This window comes from Carettochelys insculpta, chromosome 21 (assembly GCF_033958435.1).
Source record: "Carettochelys insculpta isolate YL-2023 chromosome 21, ASM3395843v1, whole genome shotgun sequence".
Classification (NCBI taxonomy): Eukaryota; Metazoa; Chordata; order Testudines; family Carettochelyidae; genus Carettochelys; species Carettochelys insculpta.
Window position 1 is genome coordinate 15,218,483 of NC_134157.1, and position 24,061 is coordinate 15,242,543.

The 24,061-nt window shown below is 54.1% G+C and overlaps 2 protein-coding genes across 3 annotated transcripts in view; one reads left to right on the plus strand and one right to left on the minus strand.

Annotated features, from left to right (window-relative positions):
- Nucleotides 1-343: 343 nt before the first annotated feature.
- Nucleotides 344-11,983, plus strand: BARHL1 (BarH like homeobox 1). Its single transcript, XM_075015544.1, has 3 exons — nucleotides 344-800; nucleotides 7,879-8,101; nucleotides 11,689-11,983. Exons 1-3 carry the CDS (start codon nucleotides 344-346, stop codon nucleotides 11,981-11,983), a joined length of 975 nt encoding a protein of 324 aa, XP_074871645.1.
- Nucleotides 11,984-20,043: 8,060 nt separating this feature from the next.
- The window catches only part of DDX31 (DEAD-box helicase 31), a 77,226-nt gene continuing 73,208 nt past the window's right edge, over nucleotides 20,044-24,061 (minus strand). For both annotated transcript variants that reach the window (XM_075015244.1, XM_075015242.1), the window contains one exon: nucleotides 20,044-20,989. In XM_075015244.1, the coding sequence (XP_074871345.1) occupies nucleotides 20,842-20,989 (148 nt within the window). In that variant the 3' untranslated portion in view covers nucleotides 20,044-20,841. The remainder of the gene's footprint in view (nucleotides 20,990-24,061) is intronic.

The following is a 24,061-nucleotide window of genomic DNA, read 5'->3' on the forward strand; positions in this document are numbered from 1 at the left end:
CGCGAGGGGCAGGGGGGACTGGGGGGGGGGGGCAAATCGAGAGGGGCGCGGGGGGAGGGGCGAGCAAAGGCTGACTCTGTAATCCCTTGTCTGTCTGTCTGTCTGTCTGTCTGTCTGTGTGTCTGTCTGTCTCTCCCCCGCGCGCAGCCGGCTGGGATGCTGCAAGAGACGGGCTGAGCCGGGGATCTAGCGCCCCGCGCCCCCGGGAATCGCTACCTGCCCCCCCACACACACCCTTCCGGCTGAACTTTCCCTGGGTTCAGCCCCCGCCTCACCTCGCCCGGTCCGGACTGCCGGCCCATGTCAGCCTGACAGCGGCCGGGTGCGCGCCGAGGGCCGGGCCATGGAGGGGTCCAACGCCTTTGGGATCGACTCCATCCTGTCCCACCGAGCCGGGAGCCCGGCCGCGGCCAAAGGAGACGCTCTGATGGGGGAGTGCAGGTCCCCCCTGGAACTAAGCCCCGGCTCGGAAGTCAGCAGCGGCTGCCCGTCTCCCCCCTCGCCGGGGAAGGAATGCCTGGAGGCGGTGGCTCCCCGGCCAGGCGTGGCGGGCTTGGAATCTCCCCTCCAGCCGGGCCCGGGCTCGGCTCCTTCCCAATCCAGAACGGTGACCTCGTCTTTCCTGATCAGGGACATCCTAGCCGACTGCAAGCCCCTGGCCGCCTGCGCGCCTTACTCCAGCAGCAATGGCCAGAGCGGCCCGGAGCCCGCCGGGCGCCTCCCGGCCAAAGCCGGGGAGGAGTTTCGAGAGAAAATGGACAAAAGTAGCAGCAACGCCTCGTCCGACTCGGAGTACAAAGGTAAGAGCCGCGGGCAGGGGAGGGAGCCCCAGCCAGCCGCCTAGGACGTCGCTGCAGCCGCTGGGCTGCGAAGGCATTTCAAATTCCCCTCCCAGAACGTGCTGGCCCGGCTCCGGGAAGAGACTCACGCGGGGGTGGCTTTGGTTCCCCGATATTTCTCGGGGGGTGACGCGGGGTTTGCTGCCACTCGGTTCTCTCTGGGTCCTGATCCTTTACACCTGCCGGCGCGGAGATGAAGGTTAATTAGGGCAAACGTCTCACCGCTTGACTTTCAACCAATTCAACTTTAACCATCGGGCTGGAGGGGTTTGGGAGCCGCGGATTGCGGTACAGTAAGAGGCCTGGGAATTTAAAAATACACAAATGAATCCGCTCCCTAGCTTACACCCGCCTCGCCCCGGCGAAGAGCTGAAAAAGGATTAATCCTGCGAGTGGTGGGTGCCCCGAGAACTCCGTCCGCCTCGTTTTATTTCAGCGATTGCATTCGGTGTTTTCAGGGGGTTATTGGCTAGTATAGCAGGCAGGGAAAATTCACTTTCGGGGTCTTGGAATTTTGCCTTCGAAAGACAGACAGGCAGACAGACAGGCAGACAGGCAGACAGACAAAGAAAGAAAGAAAGAAAGAAAGAAAGAAAGAAAGAAAGAAAGTTTAGATTGAGCCTCAGTTTAGATTAATCCGTTCACCTGTCGACCTGCCAGGGGAGCTGTAATTTTTTTTATAACAGTATTATTTAAGTAACTTCAGGCTGATCAGAATTCATTTCACCGCCAGTCAGTTTCAGGTCTATTACTAAGCCTGACCCAGGTGGGTCAGATCCTTAATGAAAAGAGATCGGGATTTTTCTCATCCTAAAGAGTGAAATACACCGGCACGATTTTCACTTCACCTTATTAAGCGGGGTGGTCTATAACCCTTGAGGTAGCGGTGGTTTTCCCCGGGAGGGTCCGATATTGGGGGAGCCTCGGAAGGGGAGTCTGTCTCGTGCGTTTTCTCAAAACTTTTAACGCCGAAACATGCGAAGAAGCTAGTTGTAACCTCTGCACCGAGGGCACAAGGGATGAAATAATTGTAAAGCGACCGTTTGAAGTCGGTTTGCAATAAGGGATACTGACCTATCAGGCGGAACATGATTTCTGATGCAGACGATCCTAATTTCTGCCTATCGTATTTTGAGTGACTGAAGGAAAGAATGAAGGAAATGGTGAAAAATAAGCCTAGATTTCCCTGAAAGGAGGAGTTCTGACCGTCTCTGCTTCGCTGCTTTATTTGTATCTTTCTTTAAATTATTTTACCCTCTGCCTTATCCGTTTTAATTCCGATTAATTCCCATCCTCTGTTTTACATCCGATTTTAAAAACTATCCCAACCCCAGCTGCAGATCCAATTCATTCCTATGGAAATAAAGGGAACTGGGCCTGTCGCAAGACATATTTTAGGTAGAAAATTATGTGCCTGGCAGATGTTGGAAACTTTTCGAATATGCCCAAAACGAAGCTGCTTTTTATCTTGTCATTCGCGCTACTGTACCACCTGCCCCAGATTTCGGTGAAGTGAAAGCTCGTTCCTTCCTCTTTTGAAGGAATGTGATCAAATAGAAGTCAACATAACAAGCTTTTTTTTTCCCCCTTTATATTTTAATCCTGTTTTGCCCGTTTCTGTTCTTCCAACTGCCGCGCGGTGAAAGCAGCTAAGGAGGGAAATAAATGCACGCTTGTAACGCCACTAACGCAGTAAATATAAACACGACAGACAGACACACAGCCCCACCGACCCCCAATAGGAATTTGTTGAAACCAATTTTTACCTTGCACTATTTCTATGCTCCCCTCGCAGTACAAGGGTTTGAGTCAAGTAAATCGAGATTTCTAATCACAGCGGCGTACAGGGAGGCTACCTGCAAGTGGGAGCGGCGGCACTGGGTTCCCTAGGAAACGATTATCTCCGGAAGATAACAATAAGGCTAATAATAACGCTAATAATCAAAGGCGCTCGGCGCTAACCAGCCGCTCAGCAGCGCAAGGCGGCGGCGGGGCAGACCGCTTTCCGCTGCTCTATCGGGAGAAACAAGCTGGTCGCGCGCCTACAATCGAATGGGGCCCCACCTTCGCTGCGGCAGAGGCTACCGCCAGTCGCCGTTTAAAAACCTCAGGCCCAGCCCCACCTGGAGGGCCCGGGCGGCGGTTTGAAGCCAGCCTTTCCCCGGGATTTAAACAGGGCCGAACAAAGGCGGAGGGCCGCGCGCCTTTGCCGGCAGAGTGTGCCGAGTTCCCGGCGAGATGCGCTTTGCAAGCGAGGGGCGCATAAAGCTCCCAGAGAAGGGGGAACAAACGCTCCCCGGGCGAGCCCGTGTACCAAGGCGTGAGCTCCCCCCGCCTCCCTCCCCCCACTGAGCCAGCGTTCCCCGGGGAGGTTCTCACCCCCACCGGGGGCTTCCCTGGGCCTGCCTGGACCCCGTGGTTTGTATTCAGGGAGTCCCGCCGCCCGCCCGGGCAGCGCTCCACTCTGCAAACGCAAGGCAGGAAGGGGCCAGCGCAGCAGCTGGAGTGTATCGTCCCAGCTCACCTCTTCTCCCCCCCGTCTAAACCTGAGCAAGGTTAAAGGGGCGGATCCTCCCCCCACGCCAGCGGAGGGCTCGGGAAACCCCGCCGCACCTCCAGTAACTAGTCTGACAGCGGCTGTGCAGCGAGCGGACACACTTGTTCAGCGTCGGTTGTGTTTGTCCGGGGGGCTTCCCCGGGGCGGAGCCGCGTTCTCCCAGAATGGCTTATTCCGGAGCAGTAACGCCAGGCGAAGAGGGGCCAGATTAGCTCTGTAGTGCGGACATAGTCCCCGAAGTTGCTTTTCTCCCCGCCCTGAAATAAACGTGGGGAAGTTTCCATGGAAAGGGAGTGTTTTCCCTTTGCACAAGTCACAGGCCACCGGCTCCTTTACAGGGCGAGTTGGGGGGGGGATTTGTTTCGCCATTAAATGAAACAGAATCTCGTGGTTAGGAGCTATTCAGTGAGTTTGGGCTCTATCTGCTCGACTAGATTCGGGATTTCTGGTTGAAGGGGTTGGTTCCCTGGTGGCTTAATTAACCGGATTATTGTCTACCTACAGAGAGAAATCACCTCGCCCTCAACTGCAGCCGCGTCACTGCTGAGCTCTGGCACAATGAAATTTACCATAAACCCCTGTAAAAACCTAATGCCGCCGATTTATATAAACTGAAGCTTTTTGTTACCTAATCTCTTTAAGTGGGGGGGAACCCGGCGCTTTTCTGGCTGAGATTTTTCCCGGGGTAGTTCAGCTGTTTGCTGGTCTCCACCCGCGCCTCTGCTTGTTTGTAACACACTCGTGTGTGTGTGTGTGTGTGTGTGTGTGTGTGTTTTAGACACTCAGGGACTTTCCTGCCTTAAGGAACCGGCAATAAAACCTCCATTGGGCGCGTTGACAGTTAAACCCTCCGAAGAGCCTGGCCGCCCTGCGCCGCTTCCTTGCACCCCTTTACCAGCGCCGCTTGTTTAGGGCCCGTGGGCCATATGGCCGGCTCAGAGAAAGCCGCGGACCTTCCCAGCGTGGGGACGGTCACTCGCTTGCAAAAAATGGCTCTTTGCAAGCTAATGGGGAATTAAAAGCGCAGCGCTCCGCAAACCCGGCAGTGCAGCCAGAGGGCCAGCCCAGCCCAGCCGCGGCTTAATCCCCGGGCTCCCCACGCCGGGCAAAAATGAACCGGGCAAATCGCAGCGGAGTTGGCAGGGCTGAGTGCGGGGCAGAGGGCCCCGGCCGGAGGGGCTCAGTCATTCAAAGGGAGCGGGGGAAATTCGGGGTTCTTACAGGGGAATTTCTACTAACGAGCAACCGCGGGACGGGCCTGCGTGGGGGGGGGGTGACTGGACTTTTCACCGGGACTTCTCTCTCTCTCTCTCTCTCTCTCTCTCTTTCTCTCTCTCTCACACACACACATACAAACTCACACTCTCTCTCACACACAGTCACTCCCACACTGTCACCCACCCACCCACACTCACACACATTCACGCCCTCCACAAGCTCACACTCACACTCACACTCTCTCTCACACACGCTGTCACACACACTCTCCTGCGCGCACTCACACACTCACTCTCACACATATTCACACCCTCCACAAACACTCACTCGCTCTCTCTCGCTCACACACACACAGTCACACACACACACAAACATACTCTCACTCACTCACACTCTCACACCCACACTCACACACATCCACGCCCTCCACAAACACACACTCTCACACCTACAGTCACACACATTCACACCCTCCACAAACACACACTCTCTCTCTCTCTCTCACACACACGCACACTCAGACATACTCACACATACTCTCTCACACCCACACTCACACACATCCACGCCCTCCACACACACACACACACACACACACACTCTGAACGGCCACTGGCCGGTCGTGCCCAGGTTTTGCTCTCCTTTCCCAACTTCCGCGCCCCCTTCCCGCCCAGCGGGAGGCCACCGGCGCCCCAGCCCCAGCCCCAGCCCCCCGGAGAACCGCAAAGGCCACAGCACTAACCCCGGGCCGGGCGGGACTCGGGCCAGCCCGGCTCGCTCGCGTTTGCAACCCCCTCCCCCACCCCGAGCGCGCTGGGGGCAGGGGCGCTTTGTGTGGTTGTGTGTAGTTGTTACCCGACAACCCCGCCGCCCTGCAGCGCTCTATGGACTGACCAAGCGAGCGATCTCTCGGGGACGGGTTCTGGTGGGGCAGCCCGGAAAATCGGCCCTGCAAACCCGGCCCCTGATAAATCCTCTGGTTAGGCCCTGAAGTGCTCCAGGACTGCTGGCTTATTCTGTGAGATTCAGACTCACACGGCGACCTGCGTGTGTGGGGGGGGGTTGTGGGGAGTGTTTGTGTTTGTGAGGGGGTTTTGGTGGGGGGCGTAGGGAGGTGTTTGTGTGGGAGGTGTTTGTGTGTAGGTGTGTATTTGTGGGGGAGTGTTTGTGTGGGGGGGTGTTTGTGGGGGAGTGTAGGAAGTGTGTGTGGGGTGTGTGTTTGTGGGGGAGTGTAGGGAGTGTTCGTGGGGGGAGTGTAGGCAGGTGTTTGTGTGTGGGGTGTGTGTTTGTGGGGGAGTGTAGGGAGTGTTCGTGGGGGGGAGTGTAGGCAGGTGTTTGTGTGTGAGGTGTGTCTTTGTGGGGGAGTGTAGGGAGTGTTCGTGGGGGGGGAGTGTAGGCAGGTGTTTGTGTGTGAGGTGTGTGTTTGTGGGGGAGTGTAGGGAGTGTTCGTGGGGGGGAGTGTAGGCAGGTGTTTGTGTGTGAGGTGTGTCTTTGTGGGGGAGTGTAGGGAGTGTTCGTGGGGGGGAGTGTAGGCAGGTGTTTGTGTGTGAGGTGTGTGTTTGTGGGGGAGTGTAGGGAGTGTTCGTGGGGGGGTGTAGGCAGGTGTTTGTGTGTGAGGTGTGTGTTTGTGGGGGAGTGTAGGGAGTGTTCGTGGGGGGGAGTGTAGGCAGGTGTTTGTGTGTGAGGTGTGTGTTTGTGGGGGAGTGTAGGGAGTGTTCGTGGGGGGGAGTGTAGGCAGGTGTTTGTGTGTGAGGTGTGTGTTTGTGGGGGAGTGTAGGGAGTGTTCGTGGGGGGGGAGTGTAGGCAGGTGTTTGTGTGTGAGGTGTGTGTTTGTGGGGGAGTGTAGGGAGTGTTCGTGGGGGGGAGTGTAGGCAGGTGTTTGTGTGTGAGGTGTGTGTTTGTGGGGGAGTGTAGGGAGTGTTCGTGGGGGGGAGTGTAGGCAGGTGTTTGTGTGTGAGGTGTGTGTTTGTGGGGGAGTGTAGGGAGTGTTCGTGGGGGGGAGTGTAGGCAGGTGTTTGTGTGTGAGGTGTGTGTTTGTGGGGGAGTGTAGGGAGTGTTCGTGGGGGGGGAGTGTAGGCAGGTGTTTGTGTGTGAGGTGTGTGTTTGTGGGGGAGTGTAGGGAGTGTTCGTGGGGGGGAGTGTAGGCAGGTGTTTGTGTGTGAGGTGTGTGTTTGTGGGGGAGTGTAGGGAGTGTTCGTGGGGGGGAGTGTAGGCAGGTGTTTGTGTGTGAGGTGTGTCTTTGTGGGGGAGTGTAGGGAGTGTTCGTGGGGGGGAGTGTAGGCAGGTGTTTGTGTGTGAGGTGTGTGTTTGTGGGGGAGTGTAGGGAGTGTTCGTGGGGGGGAGTGTAGGCAGGTGTTTGTGTGTGAGGTGTGTGTTTGTGGGGGAGTGTAGGGAGTGTTCGTGGGGGGGGAGTGTAGGCAGGTGTTTGTGTGTGAGGTGTGTGTTTGTGGGGGAGTGTAGGGAGTGTTCGTGGGGGGGAGTGTAGGCAGGTGTTTGTGTGTGAGGTGTGTGTTTGTGGGGGAGTGTAGGGAGTGTTCGTGGGGGGGAGTGTAGGCAGGTGTTTGTGTGTGAGGTGTGTGTTTGTGGGGGAGTGTAGGGAGTGTTCGTGGGGGGGAGTGTAGGCAGGTGTTTGTGTGTGAGGTGTGTGTTTGTGGGGGAGTGTAGGGAGTGTTCGTGGGGGGGGAGTGTAGGCAGGTGTTTGTGTGTGAGGTGTGTGTTTGTGGGGGAGTGTAGGGAGTGTTCGTGGGGGGGAGTGTAGGCAGGTGTTTGTGTGTGAGGTGTGTGTTTGTGGGGGAGTGTAGGGAGTGTTCGTGGGGGGGAGTGTAGGCAGGTGTTTGTGTGTGAGGTGTGTCTTTGTGGGGGAGTGTAGGGAGTGTTCGTGGGGGGGAGTGTAGGCAGGTGTTTGTGTGTGAGGTGTGTCTTTGTGGGGGAGTGTAGGGAGTGTTCGTGGGGGGGAGTGTAGGCAGGTGTTTGTGTGTGAGGTGTGTCTTTGTGGAGGAGTGTAGGGAGTGTTCGTGGGGGGGAGTGTAGGCAGGTGTTTGTATGTGGGGTGTGTGTTTGTGGGGGGCATAGGGAGGCGTTTGGGTGGAGCGTGTTTGTGTGTGTTTGTGTGGGGGGGTAGGGAAGTATTTGTACGTGTGTTGTGTGCGGTGTTGTGTGCGGTGTGTGTCGCGTTTGCTTCTTCCCCGCGGTTGCCGCACGGACCCCCGCCCCGCCCCCCCTCTCCCGGTCCTGACCCGCGCTCGCCTTCTCCCCCCGCCGCAGTGAAAGAAGAAGGGGACCGAGAGATCTCCAGCTCCCGGGACAGCCCCCCGGTGCGGCTGAAGAAGCCCCGCAAGGCCCGCACCGCCTTCACCGACCACCAGCTGGCCCAGCTGGAGCGCAGCTTCGAGCGGCAGAAGTACCTGAGCGTGCAGGACCGCATGGAGCTGGCGGCCTCCCTCAACCTCACCGACACGCAGGTGAAAACGTGGTACCAGAACCGCAGGTAAAAACCCCCCCGGCGCCTCCCCCGGGCAGGGCCTGGAGCCAGCCCCGGCGCCAGCGGGACGGGTGGGGGGCGGGGTAGGGCTGGGACCCGGGCTAAGGCCGAGCCAGGAGTGGTGGGTGGGGGCGGGGCGGGGGGAAGCGCGAACGCAGCCGGCCCCTCCCGCCCCGGCTTGGCACCAACCCCCCCCCACACGCACACAGCCAAGGGACGCTGGGGGCCCTGCTCCAGCCAGGCTCCCTGGGTCGCTTGGCCTCTCAGAAACTCTGCTCCCCAGAGCAGCCCAACACAGGGGCTGGAAGCGTTTCTGGGGTGGGGGTGCTGAGAACCCCGGGACTAAAGGGTAAATGCTGTGGCTAGTGGAAACCCCTTCAAATCAGGGGGGGCTGCAGACCCCCCCCCCGGGGCCAGTTCCAGCCCCTGTACCAGTTTAACTCTACATTCACCCCCCACTGACTCCGGGGGCTTCAAAACAAGGGGGATCCCCACCCCCAGTCACTGGGACCAGGCCTAGAAGGAAGACAGGAAGCAGGTCGGCCAACACAGCTTGGAACAAATAGAGTCAGGAAGAAACCTGTCTACACTACAGAGTTATTCCGGAATAGTTGTTCTGGAGTTATTAGTGTGACATCAGCTAGTCGGGAATAATGGGGCCACACTACAGGGAATAAGCTGTGATGATGTGATTGAAGTAAGTGTTTTAAAATTGGGCTTACTCCTCTCAGCTATGCCTACACCAGAGGGATTTCTCCAGTAAAACTGGGGGTTTTGTCCAGAAAAATACAAGGAGCTTCGAAACACAAAATGTGTTTTGTTGACAGTGTTGGCAAAACTGTACACTTCCACTGGCCGCGTTGTGCCCCTCCACGTGGAGGAATAACGCCTTTGCCCACAGTTTTGTATCAACAAAAGGGCCATGTAGATGCTCGGGGGAGGGCGGGGGGAGCTTTTATCGACAGACAGGGTTTCCAGTTTGAGCTGCAGCCCTGTTTGCTGAGCTTCTGCTTGGCTAGTCTGTCCAGTCTGGCTGCTCTCTGTCGACAGAGGGGATTGCTCTTTCCGTCCGCTTTTGTGTGGGGGTGTGATTTGTGGACAGAAGATTTGTCTGAAGATCTCTTCCGACACTGACTTCTGTTGACAGATCACTGTAGTGTAGACATAGCCAGTTATAGCGAAAGATCCCTGCTAGCAGAGACCAAGGCAGACTGAAAACCCCAAGCCCCGCCCCAGCAGGGGGATGACCCAGAGGGCGGTAAGGTGGGTGACTTTACCTGGCTCTGCCCAGCCAAGCGCTGGAGGACAAGGAGCAACCCAGTAATCGGCCCCTGGGCCTGGCCAGGGCGAGGGGGCAGCTCCTGAATTCCCTTAGCACCCAAGGGTGCAGCTTTGCAGGGACGCAACACGTGCAGGCCCAGGCCCCTTCTTCCATCGCTCGCAAAACAAGGCCCCGTCAGCACCTGCCCCCTGCCCTCCCCTCCTCCTGGCCCCTCTCCGCCCCTCCCCCATTCCGGTAGCCAAAGAGTCACCCCGGCCACCGCCAAGGCAAAAGCCCGAAGTGTCCCGTCCACTGCCGCCCCAGCCACGCTCCGGCCCGTGCATAATACATGGAGGCATCAATAATTCACGCCCCTCGCAGTAATTACACAGTTATGCTGACGATGAATAATTGAGGGCTGGAAATGGGTCTGGCGCTCCGGCGACACAAGTGTGAAAGGCTGGGGGCGCTGCGGGGACCCCGCGCTCGGGCCGGGCCGTGGCGGTCACCCTAACCAAGCCGCGTTCAGTTCCCGGGGGCCACGCTGCGCCCGCTGAGGAGTTCCCACGCCCGGGCGGCCGTTCTCCAGCTGGGACGAGCGCGTTCGGCTGGCCCGGGCCAAGCCAGCCCCGCATCGCTCCTCTGGGGCGGGGAAGGGCGCGGCAGAAATGCTGGGAGCTGCTGCCAGGGGCCCAGATCTGTTTCGGGGACTTTAAATCTGCTCCCCCTCCCCGCGCGGGTTTGGGGCCGGCTGGGCGCCCAAGAGCGCTGTGGAAACGGCCCGGGCGGCGCCTCGTCCCAGGTGCCAAAAGGCCTTCAGCCCTCCGGCCTCCAGCCCGGAGCGGAGCCGCGCTGCATCGCTGGGGCCTGGGGGCCGCGACTTGCAGGAGCCCGTGGGAAAGTTTTTCATGGCGCGCAGCGCTGGTTAGAGCGGTGAATCAGACGCCAGATGTGCGGGAGTGCAGAGCCCAGTCTGCGAGCCCCCTGGGAGCGGCGTGTTACCAGCACACGTGAGCACGAGAGAGAGAGAGAGAGAGAGCGCGAGCGTGTATGGGTTGGATGGACGGACTGAAGGACAGGGTGTGGGGGGATGGATGGATGGACGGACGGACAGACGGACTGACGGACAGAGTGTGTGGGGATGGATGGACAGACGGACAGGGTGTATGGGGATGGATGGATGGACTGACGGACAGGGTGTATGGGGATGGATGGATGGACGGATGGACAGACGGACTGAAGGACAGAGTGTGTGGGGATGGATGGATGGATGGACAGACGGACAGGGTGTATGGGGATGGATGGATGGATGGATGGACGGACTGACGGACTGAAGGACAGAGTGTGTGGGGATGGATGGATGGACGGACGGACAGACAGACTGACGGACAGAGTGTGTGGGGATGGATGGATGGATGGACAGACGGACAGGGTGTATGGGGATGGATGGATGCTTGTGGAGATACGGAGTATGGGGATGGATGGATAGACAGACAGATGGATTAGATAGAGTATATGGAGCTGGATGGAGAAATAGACCCGATGTATGAGAATAGCTAGGCAGATAGACAGCGAATGGGGGTGCATGGAGGGATGGACAGACCGCTACAGTGTATGGGACGGATGGACGGGCGGGCGGACAGAGTGTGTAGGGACAGACGGCTGGATGGACAGACAGAGCGTGTGGGATGGATGCAGAGACAGGTGCGGTGTATGAGGACACCCAGGCAGGCAGAGGGGTGTATGAGGGATACCAGCTAATCAGCTGCTTTGGCTGGAAGACCGGAGCTGCAGGTTTCCCACCAGCGCACCCCGGCGCACCTGCAGTTCCGTGTTCCCCGCCTTGCTGCGCGCACCCACGCAGGTCACGCGGGGCCCGAATGCATTTGCCCCGCGCAGGCAGACTGCCGGGCCGACCCAGCTGGTGACTTCCACCCGCGCGCCTCGCCCCGCTCGGCCGCCTGGCCCTTAGCTCACGCCCCGGCCAAACAGACCCGAGTCAGTTTCCCCCGCTCTCCCCTTCACCCCCGCCCCGCTGAGGCTCGGGGCGCCCCCCGGCCGCTGGCGCTTGGGAAGACACCCCCCGCTGCAGGGAGGAGGCGCCGGCTCCGGCCCAGGAAAGGGCCGCGGGAGAGCGAGCGCAGCGATGGCCCCGCAGCCCACAGCCGGGGCGCGCCGCAAAGGGACCCAGCCGGAGGGGGGCAGGGGTCGTGCAGCGGGAGGCCGGGCGCGTGGCCCCGCTCTGCGCAGCCTGGAAGGGGCGGGGGGGGTGCAGCCCTCCTCCGCTGTGCAGGCTGCGGCCTGAGCCGGCTCTCTCGGCTTCCCTCCCCAGGACCAAGTGGAAGAGGCAAACAGCCGTGGGACTGGAGCTGCTGGCGGAAGCTGGGAATTACTCCGCCCTCCAGCGAATGTTCCCGTCTCCCTACTTCTACCCGCAGAGTTTGGTCTCCAACCTGGATCCCGGAGCGGCTCTCTACCTGTACCGGGGTCCCAGCGCCCCTCCCCCGGCTTTGCAGAGACCTTTAGTGCCCAGGATCCTCATTCACGGACTGCAGGGGGGCAGCGAGCCGCCCCCGCCTTTGCCCCCCCTGGCCGGCGTCCTCCCGCGAGCGGCTCAACCGCGGTGAAGCTCAGCCTCGGCAGCAAAGCCCGCTGCCAAGGAAGCCGCGAGGGCCCAGCTGCTCCCTTGCGCAGTCGGCCCTTGCCACCAGACACTGTCCCCCGAGCCTAAGCAGGGGGAGGGCTGAGCGGAAGGGGAGAGGCGGACTAGATCCTTGACCCTTCGACACCCCCTTTAGCCGCAACACAAAAGCACCCTTCCCCCGTAGGAAGGAAGAGGAACTTGGAAAAGGAAAAGGGAAAAAAAAACGAACTAAAATGTTGCGCGCCCTCGCTATAATTTTGCGCGAACATCTTGCGCGCCCACGGTAGAACTTTGCGCGAACATCTTGCGCGCGCTCTCTCGCTCGGGTCAGCGACCCGCGAAACCTCAGCCGGCCAGGGATGAGAGCTCGCCTTCCTAGCAACCGGGAAAAGGGACCCCAACAAACAATTCCTGGAAAGCAGCGCCGCTCAAAGCTGGCAGAGGTGAGGGGGGGAGGGGAAGGACGGACACAAGAGAGCTACTAGGAAACAAACCAAAAGACTTGGTGATCGCTCACCCGACAGGCACAGACCTGTATTAACGCACTTCCGACAGATCTTCCGATATTGCTGAATACCCGCTTCCTTCTCCCGAACACGGGACAAAAATCAAACCACTCCACAACGTATAGGGGTCCCCTCTCCTCTCCACCCCAGCCCACGATTTTTTTCGACAGTTGCTCCCTCTTTTTGCCCCGGAGGCCTTTCTCTCCCGCTCCCTTTTAGCCCTAAGGGTTGCCACACCCAAACAGGAAATTTGAAGCTGGAGAAAAGCCCGAGTCCCTAAAGGAGACCTTGCCACGGCTTTCCTCCGCCGGCGGGAGCCAGGCTGAAGAGAGGGACTGTCTGAATCTGAGGCTAAAAGAGGGGTGTTAATTGGTGCATTTTTAAGGCTCCCTAACAACCAAAGGAAGTTTACACCCGAGGCTCGCGCGTGCAGAAGCCACGCAGTGAAAGCTACCCCCCGGCGCAGTGCCCACGCCAAGACCGGGCCGCCTTCCAGCTGCAGGGCCCCGCCCGCGCTAGCTCCTTGCTGCGGGAGTTGCCCGGAGCTTTCAGCGGTGGTCTCACGCGGGGTTAACCCCTTCCACTTCCCCACCCCCGGGGCCCAGTGCCCGGGAGGGGAGCGGGTTTCTCTACCGAGCAGCGATCGCTAACCATCTCCGATTGCATCCATTGCAAGGCCCATCGCTTGAGAAAGGCTCCGCGCCCCATCCGTGTGTCCCCCCCGCCCCAAGAAAGGCTAAATACGCGCCTCAGTCCCGGGTTTTCACCTGGGCCAGGCCGGGAGGAGAAAGCAAAGCTAATTGCAAATAACCCAACTCACCGGAGAGCGGCTTCCATTCGCTTGTAGGTTCCCACAGGCCTTACACATTCTGCCACCCCCCCGCGAGGGCTTCCCGGCTTGGCCCGGGTCGGTGGCACCTCTCCTCGCGCAGGAGTGGGGCGGGGGAGGGGGGGTGGCCCGATGCGCCCCCATAAAACCTGCACCAGCGGTACCCCGACAAGACCCCTACGGAGCCGCCCCGAGGGCCCCCACCTGGCGGGCTGCCCCGCGCAGGCTAAGCCGGGGGGGTTGTAAATACTCGTGTGCAAAATGTATATGCATTATTTATTCGTGACCCCCGAGGACGTGTTTGTGCAAGTGAGTCCTGTGAGCCTGGGGGACGGAGCGACGGAGATTTCTGCTTTACAGCGCCCAGCAACCGCGCCGGCGCTCGCTCGCTCCTTTTTTAAATGTGGAAATAAATTTCGTTACCGATATGCAGCGCCGGGCACTCACGGGCTGTTTCTGCTGTTCCCACCGGCGGCGCCAAGAAGCCCAGGGGGAGGGGAAAGAAAAGCAAAGTTGGGGGGGGGAGCGTGTGGCCGCCCCTCCAAGAGGGGACCCGATTCTGCGGTGTCGCCGCCCGATCCGCTCGTTCACCCCCCCGCCGCCCCGCAGCAGAGCCAGGAGACTCCGCCCGGAGCGCCACGGGGCGGGGAATGCTCCTGGTTCCCGCCCAGGCTCCAGGTGCTCTGACTCCAGAGTCGCTCCGGATCGCAACTCCGTCACGATCGGGCCCGGAGGGGCGGTGGGGGGGGAGGACGCGTAAACAGGAGGCAAACAGCGCCGCAGTGCTGGCAGGCGGGGAGCAGAGCCGGCACCACCCCCGACCCCAGGCAGCCCCCCTGCACCCCGATCCCCAGGCAGCCCCCCCGCACCCCCCTGATTGTAGGCAGTCCCCCGACCCCAGGCAGCCCCATTGTCCCGGCCACTCTCGCACGGGCGCAGGGCGGGGCGCGGGGCCGGTGAATTATTAACGCTAATCTGAAGCGTGTAATCGCCTAAGTGCTTTAAATGATCGCTTTGGCAAATGGATTGTTTCCACCCCTGCAAAGTGTCGCTCAGCGAGGCTGCAGCCAGCGAGCCCGGCAGCTGGTCACCGGGACAGCCTGGGAGCGGCTACCCGGCCCGCGGATCCGCCAGATGGGCTGCGAGGCTTCGCCCTTCGCCGCCTCCTTCCCCCCCACCCCCCCGGCCGCCTCTCGCCAGCTCCTTCCCCTGCTGAGCCGGGGGGACAGAGGCGTGGCCCAGGGCGAGAGATCCTGGCTTGTTCCGGGTCCTTCGTCTCCACCCCCAGTCGGAGCTGCGAACCTCCCAGCCCAAAGCCAGGTCAAAGTCTAGCACACACCCCCCCGCACCCCCACACTGACCTTGCCATGTCCCGCATGCTGCGGCCAGCGAATTAAGCCCTGCAGAGGCCCCAGCTATGTCAAGCTTCAGGGCCCCAGAGAGGTCAGAATCCCATGAAGCACACTCAAAATTTAAAACAAAAAAGCAGTCCAGTAGCACTTTAAAGACTAAAGACTAAAGTCTTTAAAGTGCTACTGGACTGCTTTTTTGTTTGCTAGTATGTAGACTAGCATGGCTCTCTCTCTCTGTTACTGTGCAAAATTTAGTAATTAAAAAAAAAAGAGAGAGTCCCACCCACACCCTCTGAGGCCCCAGGTCCAGCCCAGCCAACCACTTCAGAAGCAGTAGCCACTCTGGAGAACTAGCCCCATTTATTCTGAAAATACATGTATTGTTCCAGCTTAGTAGCCACACTCAACAAGCCAAACAGCCACCTGTGACCAAGGCTCCACGTTGCAGGTTACTTTGCTTGTGTGTAAATCAGACTCTGTTGTGGGGCTCCAAACCAAACCCACCTGCCTTGTCCCATCTGCCAGCCCTGCAGGGAGAACCATAGTGGGACCCTACCTCCGGCAGGAACAGCTGCCAAAACCAACCAGCCCCCGCCCAGCCAGGGACGCTGGGAAAGGGGCCTGAACCAGGCCTGTACATTTACACTGCAACAATGCACTGAATAGATCTAGAGGAGGATTGAGAAGGTGCTGGTGGTGGAAAAAGTCTTAGAAGAAACAACAGCCGGAAACTCCTAGGCCTCAGGAAAGCCAGAGCCAGAGCTGCCTCTGTTGGGCTTGTTTTCTAAATTCTTCTCCACATTGTTATGATTTTGCAAAATGCACAGCAACTCATTAAGTCAAGCAGCCCCCTGGCCTTTGTGGAGGGTGCTGTTTCTTTGCATGTGAATGGCGGGTTTGGTAAATCCTCAGCTCTGGCTGGGAGGGGTTGTCCCAGCTCGGGGTTAATGAAGTGGGAAAGGAGTCTCTCAGAGCAGCCTGCAAACAAAACCTCCCATGCAACAAACCCAGTCCAAAATCCTACATGGATTGACTTAAACCCAGGGGATAAGTGCTTTAAATTAATCTCATTGAATAAGAATGAGGCCAAACAATGCTCTTTAAAATCATATTAAAAATCTATCAAAGGACAACTTGCACTGGGTGTGCTTTTCATTTGGTGAGCGTGAAAGCAGAGAGAATACAGCAACCTTTCTTACATTTACACAGCAGGAATATAAATCAAAGCCATTCTCTAATATTTCATTGTCCTTGTATCTCCTCCCAGCTTCCCTCTCCTCCATTAATGAAGTACAAGGCTTCCCTACAAGTTTAGAATGGCAGTATTTAAATTTATTTGGCTAATTCACTTCTGGAAGAAGAAGGAAACCTCCATGGTAAAGTGGATTTTAACCTGAATTTTAAAATATTAACTCGCTTGGGTTTGTGCTACAATTACTGCAGCAGAAGAAACTAAGATTACAGGCCAAAGAAATATCAAGCTTAGCAAACAGGGAGTGACCAAACAAGAGTTGGTCTGTTAAAAGATAGAAAGTGCACAGGTAGTGAAGATTAGAGCTGCTAACAGTCACAGTAAGGGAAACTTTTTTTTTTTTTTAAATCACAGCTTAATGAAAACACCACATTGAGTATATGTCATTTGTAATAATGAAATATATTTCCCATATCACTAGCACCTGTGGTAGGAGGATCCCAATGTGCTTTGAAAGCATTAAAACATTTTAACTCGCAATACCCTTCTGAGGTAGGTTATTATCCTTTTTTCAAAATGGGGAAACTGAGGCAGACAGGGGACGATTATCCAGAGTCATAGAGCAAGTTTGTGCCAGAGGTGGATACAGAACTCAACGGCTTTAACTCTTTGTGCTGTGCATGAGCCGCTCTTTCCCAATATACTGAAAACCGGCATGCAATGGTCCAACAGAGCAGGGGAAAGCATTTTATTAAAGCTCAGTGGTTAGATCACTGGCCTTGTAAATGCAGGGTTGTGAGCTCAGTCCCTGAGGGGGCCTTGCAAGGGCCTGGGGTGGATTTAAAAAAAAAATCGATCAGGGATGGTGATAGGTCCTGCTGTAAGTGCTTGACTCAAAGGTCTCTTTTCCAGTTCTGTGGGATATGTATATCTCCATGTTTCTACCCCTTCATATTGCATCTTGCCAACTACAGCAGTGATCCTGGGCTCTGCTCTAAAGCAAAGAATAAAAAGCTGGGGAGCGTTCAGCAGAATTAAACCTGGTATAATGGCTTTACAGCAAGTCAGAGAAAAAGGGGTTGCTGGATGAGATGCATCAGTCATGTGAAAGAAACCCCCAGAAGACTACAACTGCTCCAGTGCAAGGATTATTTTTTTCCAAGAGTCTAGATTTTCCCTTGACAAACATTTCATTAATGTTTTGCATTCTGTTCACAGGTTGGGTTCTGAAGCATCAACAAATTAGTATCATTGCCTGGCCCAGGCCCAAATGCAGTCTGGGTTTCCAAGCAGGGAAAGAATCTGTTGTTGAACTTTGTGGTCTGTCGTTATTCTTTGCTCTTTCGGTTTTATGCAGAGCTGTCTGCAGTAGGGAGGGAAGACAACAGGGCTAATCCCAGCTCTCAGGGCAAATCTGCAGCAACTCCACTCAAATCAGTAGAATCACTCTGCATTCCAGCCAGGCTTTCTGAGATCAGATTCTGGCCTCCTGTTTATACAGCATCAGCAGTGATTCAGTTAAGGACATATGCAAACCTGTGGCTCTCTAGTTTGGTCCTTTCTCCAAGCAGGGGATCACAATGATCCTTTCTGACAGCTGCTTTCAGGTTTACACAGTTGCGACCATTTGTGCCAAATGATGGGACAAGTCACAGCCGGAGCAGTCAGGCAGCAGACTGGGGCTGAAGGAAACCCCTCTCCCCCTCATTCCAGACCCTAGATCAGCAACAGATTCATGCTGGCGGTTCTCCATCAAAGGTATTTATAAAGCACCTATTGCCTTGGCATCTAAGCCCTGAACAAAATTATGCTGAAGCACGAGTCCAGAATAAATGGTGTTTTTCTCTCTGCTCCCCTGGGTGACAGAGGAATGAGAATTTGGATGAGCAGGGAAGTTTTGCTGTTTTGTTTTTAATGACAGTCATTGTCTCTGGGGGAATGGTTTATGGCAAAGGTGTGTCTTCAACTTGGATCCAAACATGCTCCACCCCATCTCTTCTGGAAAGGAGGCTCCAGCTAGAAGGGTGCCCCTCCCCGCTTGCCATCATCTGAACGGTGAAACCTGAGACATTTCAAATACCTGCAGCGTAGTGTAGCCGCCTTGGAGGGACTCAAAGGTGGGTTCTGAAGATGAAAAGCAACATGGGATGATGCACCAACTTCAGCTTTCTTGAGATGGTTCCACTCAGTCCCCAGGACACCAAGAATTGCAACAGGCCAACCCAGGATTAGCCCCTTAACATGTGATCACGTCCACATGGTAGGTTAGTGATGACACCGCTGTATTGTCATCACGTCTGAGGCCCAATCCTACACTACTGAACGTGCCATGGGGCCCAACTGGGCTTCTGGTGTTCTCAGCTTATGGAAGGAACAATGTCCGATGAAGCCACGTATCTTACACATCTGACCCCTCATCCACTAAACTCCCTTCTGCATCAGGCCACATCTGCCGCAATTGTGCAGCATGAATGTTCTGATCCCATCTGAAGGGAGGGCCATTTCTGACTCTGAAAGGAAAGTAGGATCTGGGCCCATATTACTGACAAAACACGGACACTATTCTTGGCCCTATGCCAGACACAAAGGAGGTGATCACTACCCTATGGATCTCACATGCTACATACATGAGTCCAAGGAGACAGGGAAAGACCGTTTCTTAGGAAAGTGAAAATTTCAGGCTCCATCCACACAGAAATAAGATCCCATGATTTCAAGAGTAGATGGGAATGGAAATCAGTAGCACCATGTATCAGAATGGGCTGGAGGAACTGAAAGTTAAAACCAAGAGGCTTCATTGTGTCATCACTTTTAAAACCCAGCACTGCTCAGAACTCAAACTAAAAGCCAGTGGGACAAGAAAGGCCCCTCTTAAAGTTTAAAAACCAGACACATATACAGTACAATTATGCTGAGGTTTTATGCCTGAGGTTGAATCTCTGTTCCATGATTAACACTCGGATACTAATTTATTTTCAATGATTTAAGTTTAGCTATTATTTGCTACAGCTGCTACACCTTCCTTCATTTACTAGCTGGGCTTTAAAGCAACAAATGAGATGAGGCTACAGAGTCGAGAAGGGAAAAAGAAATCAGTTGGGCTGCACAGGTGTAACAGCAACATAAACCCATCCAGCCATAAGTCCAGTGGTTTGCAGAAGGTTATTATCAGATAAGTGAGTTTGATTTTTCTTTATATATACGCCTCAATTTCCTTTGTTATTTTTTCTGTTGATGATCTCTGCCTCTCCTTCCCACGAGCCTTCAGCATTAATCAGTTCCCAAATAAAAGACAGCGAGGCTTACAGTGAAAGCTATGCAGGTAAAAATGCATCAGCTGCTCACTATTTCATCAAGCCCATTATCCACCCCCGTAACCCAGAGAGTGATGCAGTTTCCAATGTCTGACATAGGCTGCTGGGTCTTAGTTTTACAAGCTTACCAAGAGTTTCCACTAATTCTCAAATGACAGTCATCGTGGAGAAGGTTGTCCTTTTTCCCCTCCTTCATGCACAGGATCAATTCACCCCTAGCTTACACTGTCTGCATCTCACTCAGTCATTTGCATCCTCAGGTTATTTTTTAAAGCTGATTACCCATCTCCCATCCCCCCACCCCAAAACCAGAAAGGTGGTTTCCTTTAATTTTAACTTAATAAATGTTAATTACCCTTCTACTCTTTGTCCATCACTTATTTTATATCCCACCCTTCTCTCTCCAGAACTACTGCTTTAAAACCAAGAAGTTGCTGTTCAGTGGACTGGCTGGGAGGGAGAATGCAAAAACTGTTCTGATTGGTGAAAAGTTCCAGTCATATAACAAAATTAACACTTTTGGACTGAATCTTCCCTTCTGCAACACCAAAACCACCTCACTGTCACTTTTGGACTGAATCTTCCCTTCTGCAACACCAAACCCACCTCACTGTTACTCTGCACCAGGTGTCATCACTGACCTATCATGAGGCTGTGGTCACATGTTAAGTTAACTTTGCAGTGCTGTGAATTCTGTTTCATTCTTGTTTTTATTCCTTGTGGCTGTTCTGAGAACCCTTTCAGTAGGGGCAGTGGTACCCAACTTGGGGCCTGTGGACTTCCACATGAGTATTGCAGGGGGTCTGGGAAAAAATAAAAGATAAATAAAAATGACCATAGAAAAGTTTTAATAAATTGCAAAGTTACAATTATTATTTTGAAATTTAGTATCTTCCAATAATGTTGGTCATGGCTGTCCAGAAATCTATGTTGTGGTTTCCTTTTACATTTAATTGAGTGCATATAGAGGCGAGAACTGGCTTTGATGGGGGTCCATGAATGGTTTGGGGAGGTGACTGGGGGTCTGCAAATGGTTCGGGGGCGTAACTAGAGGTCTGCACTAGTGAAAAGGTTGGGAACCTCTGCAGTAGTGCATTAGGCCACATGACTAACTAGTACATTAGGAGGGTTAGCTTAGAGCACTGCCCTTGTAAACCCAGGGTTTCGAGCTCAATTCTTGAGGGGGCCCTTCAAGGGTCTGGGGCAGCTTAGATTTAAAAAAAAAATCTGTCAGGGAGGGTGATAGGTCCTGCTGTGAGGGCAGGGGACTGGACTCTGACCCCTCAAGATCCCTTCCAGTTCTATGAGACGAAATGTAGAGGGAAATGTGCAGCCACCAAAATAAACTATCAAATCCCTCCCACTCAGTTGACCTCTTTATAAAATGGTTTAAAATGGCAAAACTTGGTGCATCTTCATAAAGCTGCATTTATTTGCAACGGGAGCAGTTGTGACTGACAATGAGACATGTTTGCTTTCTGTCCCTTTCTGGTCTTCTGGGGCTCAGCTGTCTGAGGGCTTAGACTTTTGAAAATTCGCTGTTTAAATTCTGATGTCCCTCAGTTTGTATTGCAAGTCACTTCGCTTTCTGTCCCATGTGTCTTCCAGAACTAGTTTTCGCTTCAGCAAAGGGCTGGAAATTCCCAGTTTAGCTTGGCACCTTCTGGTTGCCAGGTTTTTCACGTCGTTTTGTTCTCTTGACCTTGGATACACCAGAGTCCATCCCACTGGAGTATTCGGATCGCAAGATTTCAGCAAGACGGCGTTTGCTTTGGGTTTTCCTGTGAAGCTCAGGCCTGGAAAGAAGACAGCAAAGAGAAGGAGTTTAGATTGCTTTTCTCTGGAAACCTAGTTCGGTGGGTAACTTATTCTACAGCTGTGTAAGTGACATTTGCGCATTAGCACAAGTACAGCTCCCTCTCCTTGATGCCTGTTTTGAAGTTCTGTCTCATGCAGAATTAGATCTTGTTGTGACAGTTTTTCATAAAAGTGGCAAAATATCATGCCACTTTTAAAAGGGAGCCTTTGTTCTGAACAAATGCTCCGGTGGGGGAGTGCGCGCTGACGGCTGATGAAGTGTGTGACACAGCAGTTTGCAAATAAAAAAGCCAGCGTTAACACACAGAGAAATGAAAACATTTTATAACAGAGCTTAAAAAAAAAAGCCCCTCAAGCCGAAACAATCTTTTCTGCCAGTAGCCGGCATATGACACACGCTTCTTGCAGGCTTTTGGGGCAATATGGCAATTTCCTGCCATAGCCTTGAAATGCTTTACTGAACTCAGTTTAATACCTTTTGGAGTCTGTAGTAGGTGCAGTTTTATTGTGGCCCTGGGTCAGGGGTGGGCAATAAAAAAAAGCAGCGGTGATCTAGGGATAGTCCCTGGTGGGCCATGGTTGCCATATTTACCTGCATTTCTGCAGGTATCAGGTGATTGCAGCTCTCACTGGGCGTGGATTGCTATTCATAGCCAACGGGAATGGCAGAAAGTAGCACGGAGTTGAACACCATTTTCTGCAGCTCCCATTCAGCATGAACAGTGATCCATGGCCAATGAGAGTGCCGATCTCCCGATACCTTGGAAGCACAGGTACATATAGAGCTGGGGGCCCACCAGGGCCTAACTCTGGTGGACCAGATCTGGCCTACGGGCCACTATTTGCTCACCCCTGCCCTGGATGATCAACTGACCATTAATGACGCAGCAGACAAGAATGTGTTTTATAGGGACGATACATATGAAGCAGGTTTCCTGGGAAATAACGAAGGAGGGGTGTAAATACAAATCCCTGCTCTCCTCCTCAGCCAGAAAAAAATCCAGCCTTTTGAAACTATGCCCCAAGGGCGGGCCCATTACTGCTCACCTTGTCCTGGAATCTGAAGATCTGGCTGCGTAAAGGAAAGCTATGCATGTGGGAGCTCGTTCTGAGCTAATGCTGTTATGAACTTGTAAACATAAGGGTCTGAAGGGTTGACTCCTACTAAAGCTGATCTCAGGTAAATTTATTAGCACGTGTGCGTAGGCTCTTCCATTGTTTTAATGTGCTTTCTCTGTGATGCTTTCCCCTAGGAATATATATGCTTGCTTAGAAAGACCTGTGTGGCATCTTAGACACGAAGGGCAGAACTGTAACAGTTTCCACATTAGAGAGCGTTGCAAAGGCAACTGTATTCTGATTGACTGCTGCTTTCTGAAATGGAACGTCTAGTGGTTCTGAACAGCTGTAGGAAAATATAAAATAATAGTCTGTGCTTTTCCTCTCCAGCCTGTACCACTGGCTCTGTGCTCTTGTGCAAGTTACCTCCCCTCTCAAGGCTTCTGCTTCCCCTCACAGCTTTCGCTGGCTTGTCTGGTTAGGCTGTCCGTTCCTCAGGGCAGGAGCTATCACTCACTATGGATCTGTAAAGAGCCCAGGACAGTGGGGTCCCCTTTGTGGTTGGTGCCTGTAGGGCTATGGCAGTAAGTAATAACTAGCAATAATAGACCTCAAAGTTCATTACAAACCAGGTAAGAAGGTATCCACTCCTTGTACCTGAAGTGATGGCATGCAACAGAAACCCTGTGCATGCCTCAGCAGCGATATTTATTTATCTACACTATGCATTAGACTAGAGCCTTAGAAACCAGAGGCTTTCAGTCTTGCGTGTTGTGTTAGACTGACTAGTGATAGGTCCTTTACCAGACAGGGAAATTGAGGCACAAAAGTGAAATGACTCACTCAAAATCTCATAATGGAGCCAGAAATAGAACTTAGGAGTCTTCTCACTCAGCCACCTGCTATTCCTTCTGTAGCAATTTCAGCCACCCTTTACTTATTTAGGTGAGTTTCTCAACATATGACAAAGTTTCTGATTGACATGGTCTTTGCATCTCCAAACACTTCCTGCAGTAATCTGAGGGTTACCAGGCAACCCATAAGTTGACTTAACAACACAGAACTGTTTGCTGCTGAGGACAAGTAATCTGCCAGGCTGAATTTCAGCTCAGCAGGGAGGCTGTACCACACTTTATTATCAATCAGGTGAAATCACTGCCCAATTAGTAAATCAATACCCCCTGCTGCAGGGATCAGCGGTAGTGGGAGAGGCGGGAAGCCGCAGAGGAAAGGCAGCTTCCTGTAACCAGTGGCACAAATTGATGGAGTTCTGCTATAGAACCGGCTCTAATCATTATGAAAAATACAGTGCTGCTGTTGTCAGGACTCTATTCAAACAAGAGGTATAAGGGCTGTAAGCAGTAATTTATAGCAATTCTAATTTGGAAGGCCAGGATCACCAGGCCAGATTCTGATCTCAATAAGACCATAACAAATCCAGATACTCCACTGACTTCCAGGTTACTGCAGCGCTCTTGGGGTTAGTCTAAAATAACTGAAGCACCCAGATGTCCACCATAAGGATGGCCCTGTGGTTATGAAACTGGGCAGTTGGCTTAGATCTGGATTCAGTCCTTGATTCTGCCACAGACCCCCTGTGCAGCCCAGTGCAAGTCACTTAATTTCACTGCCACAGCTTGCCCCCTCTGCCAAACAGGGCTAATAATACTCCCCCATCACTCCACACCCAATCGCACAGCTACATTCATGAAAGTTTGTGAGAGGGCCCAGATACAATAGTGATGGCCTCTGCAAACAGCTTACAAATGCGTAACATGGCTGTAGCATAAAGAAAACATCGCTGTGTTCTCATAACTGGGTGAAAGACTTGGACCATCCAAGGTTTCTTTCTGTGATCTACCACCTAGATATTATTGGCTTTTGAGCTGTAATCAGGACATGTCACGATGATCATCAGTGTGCCCTCTGATTTTTCCCATCCATGTGCAGAATAAATGTTATGTGCAAAGAGGCATGTGCACCACCAAGAG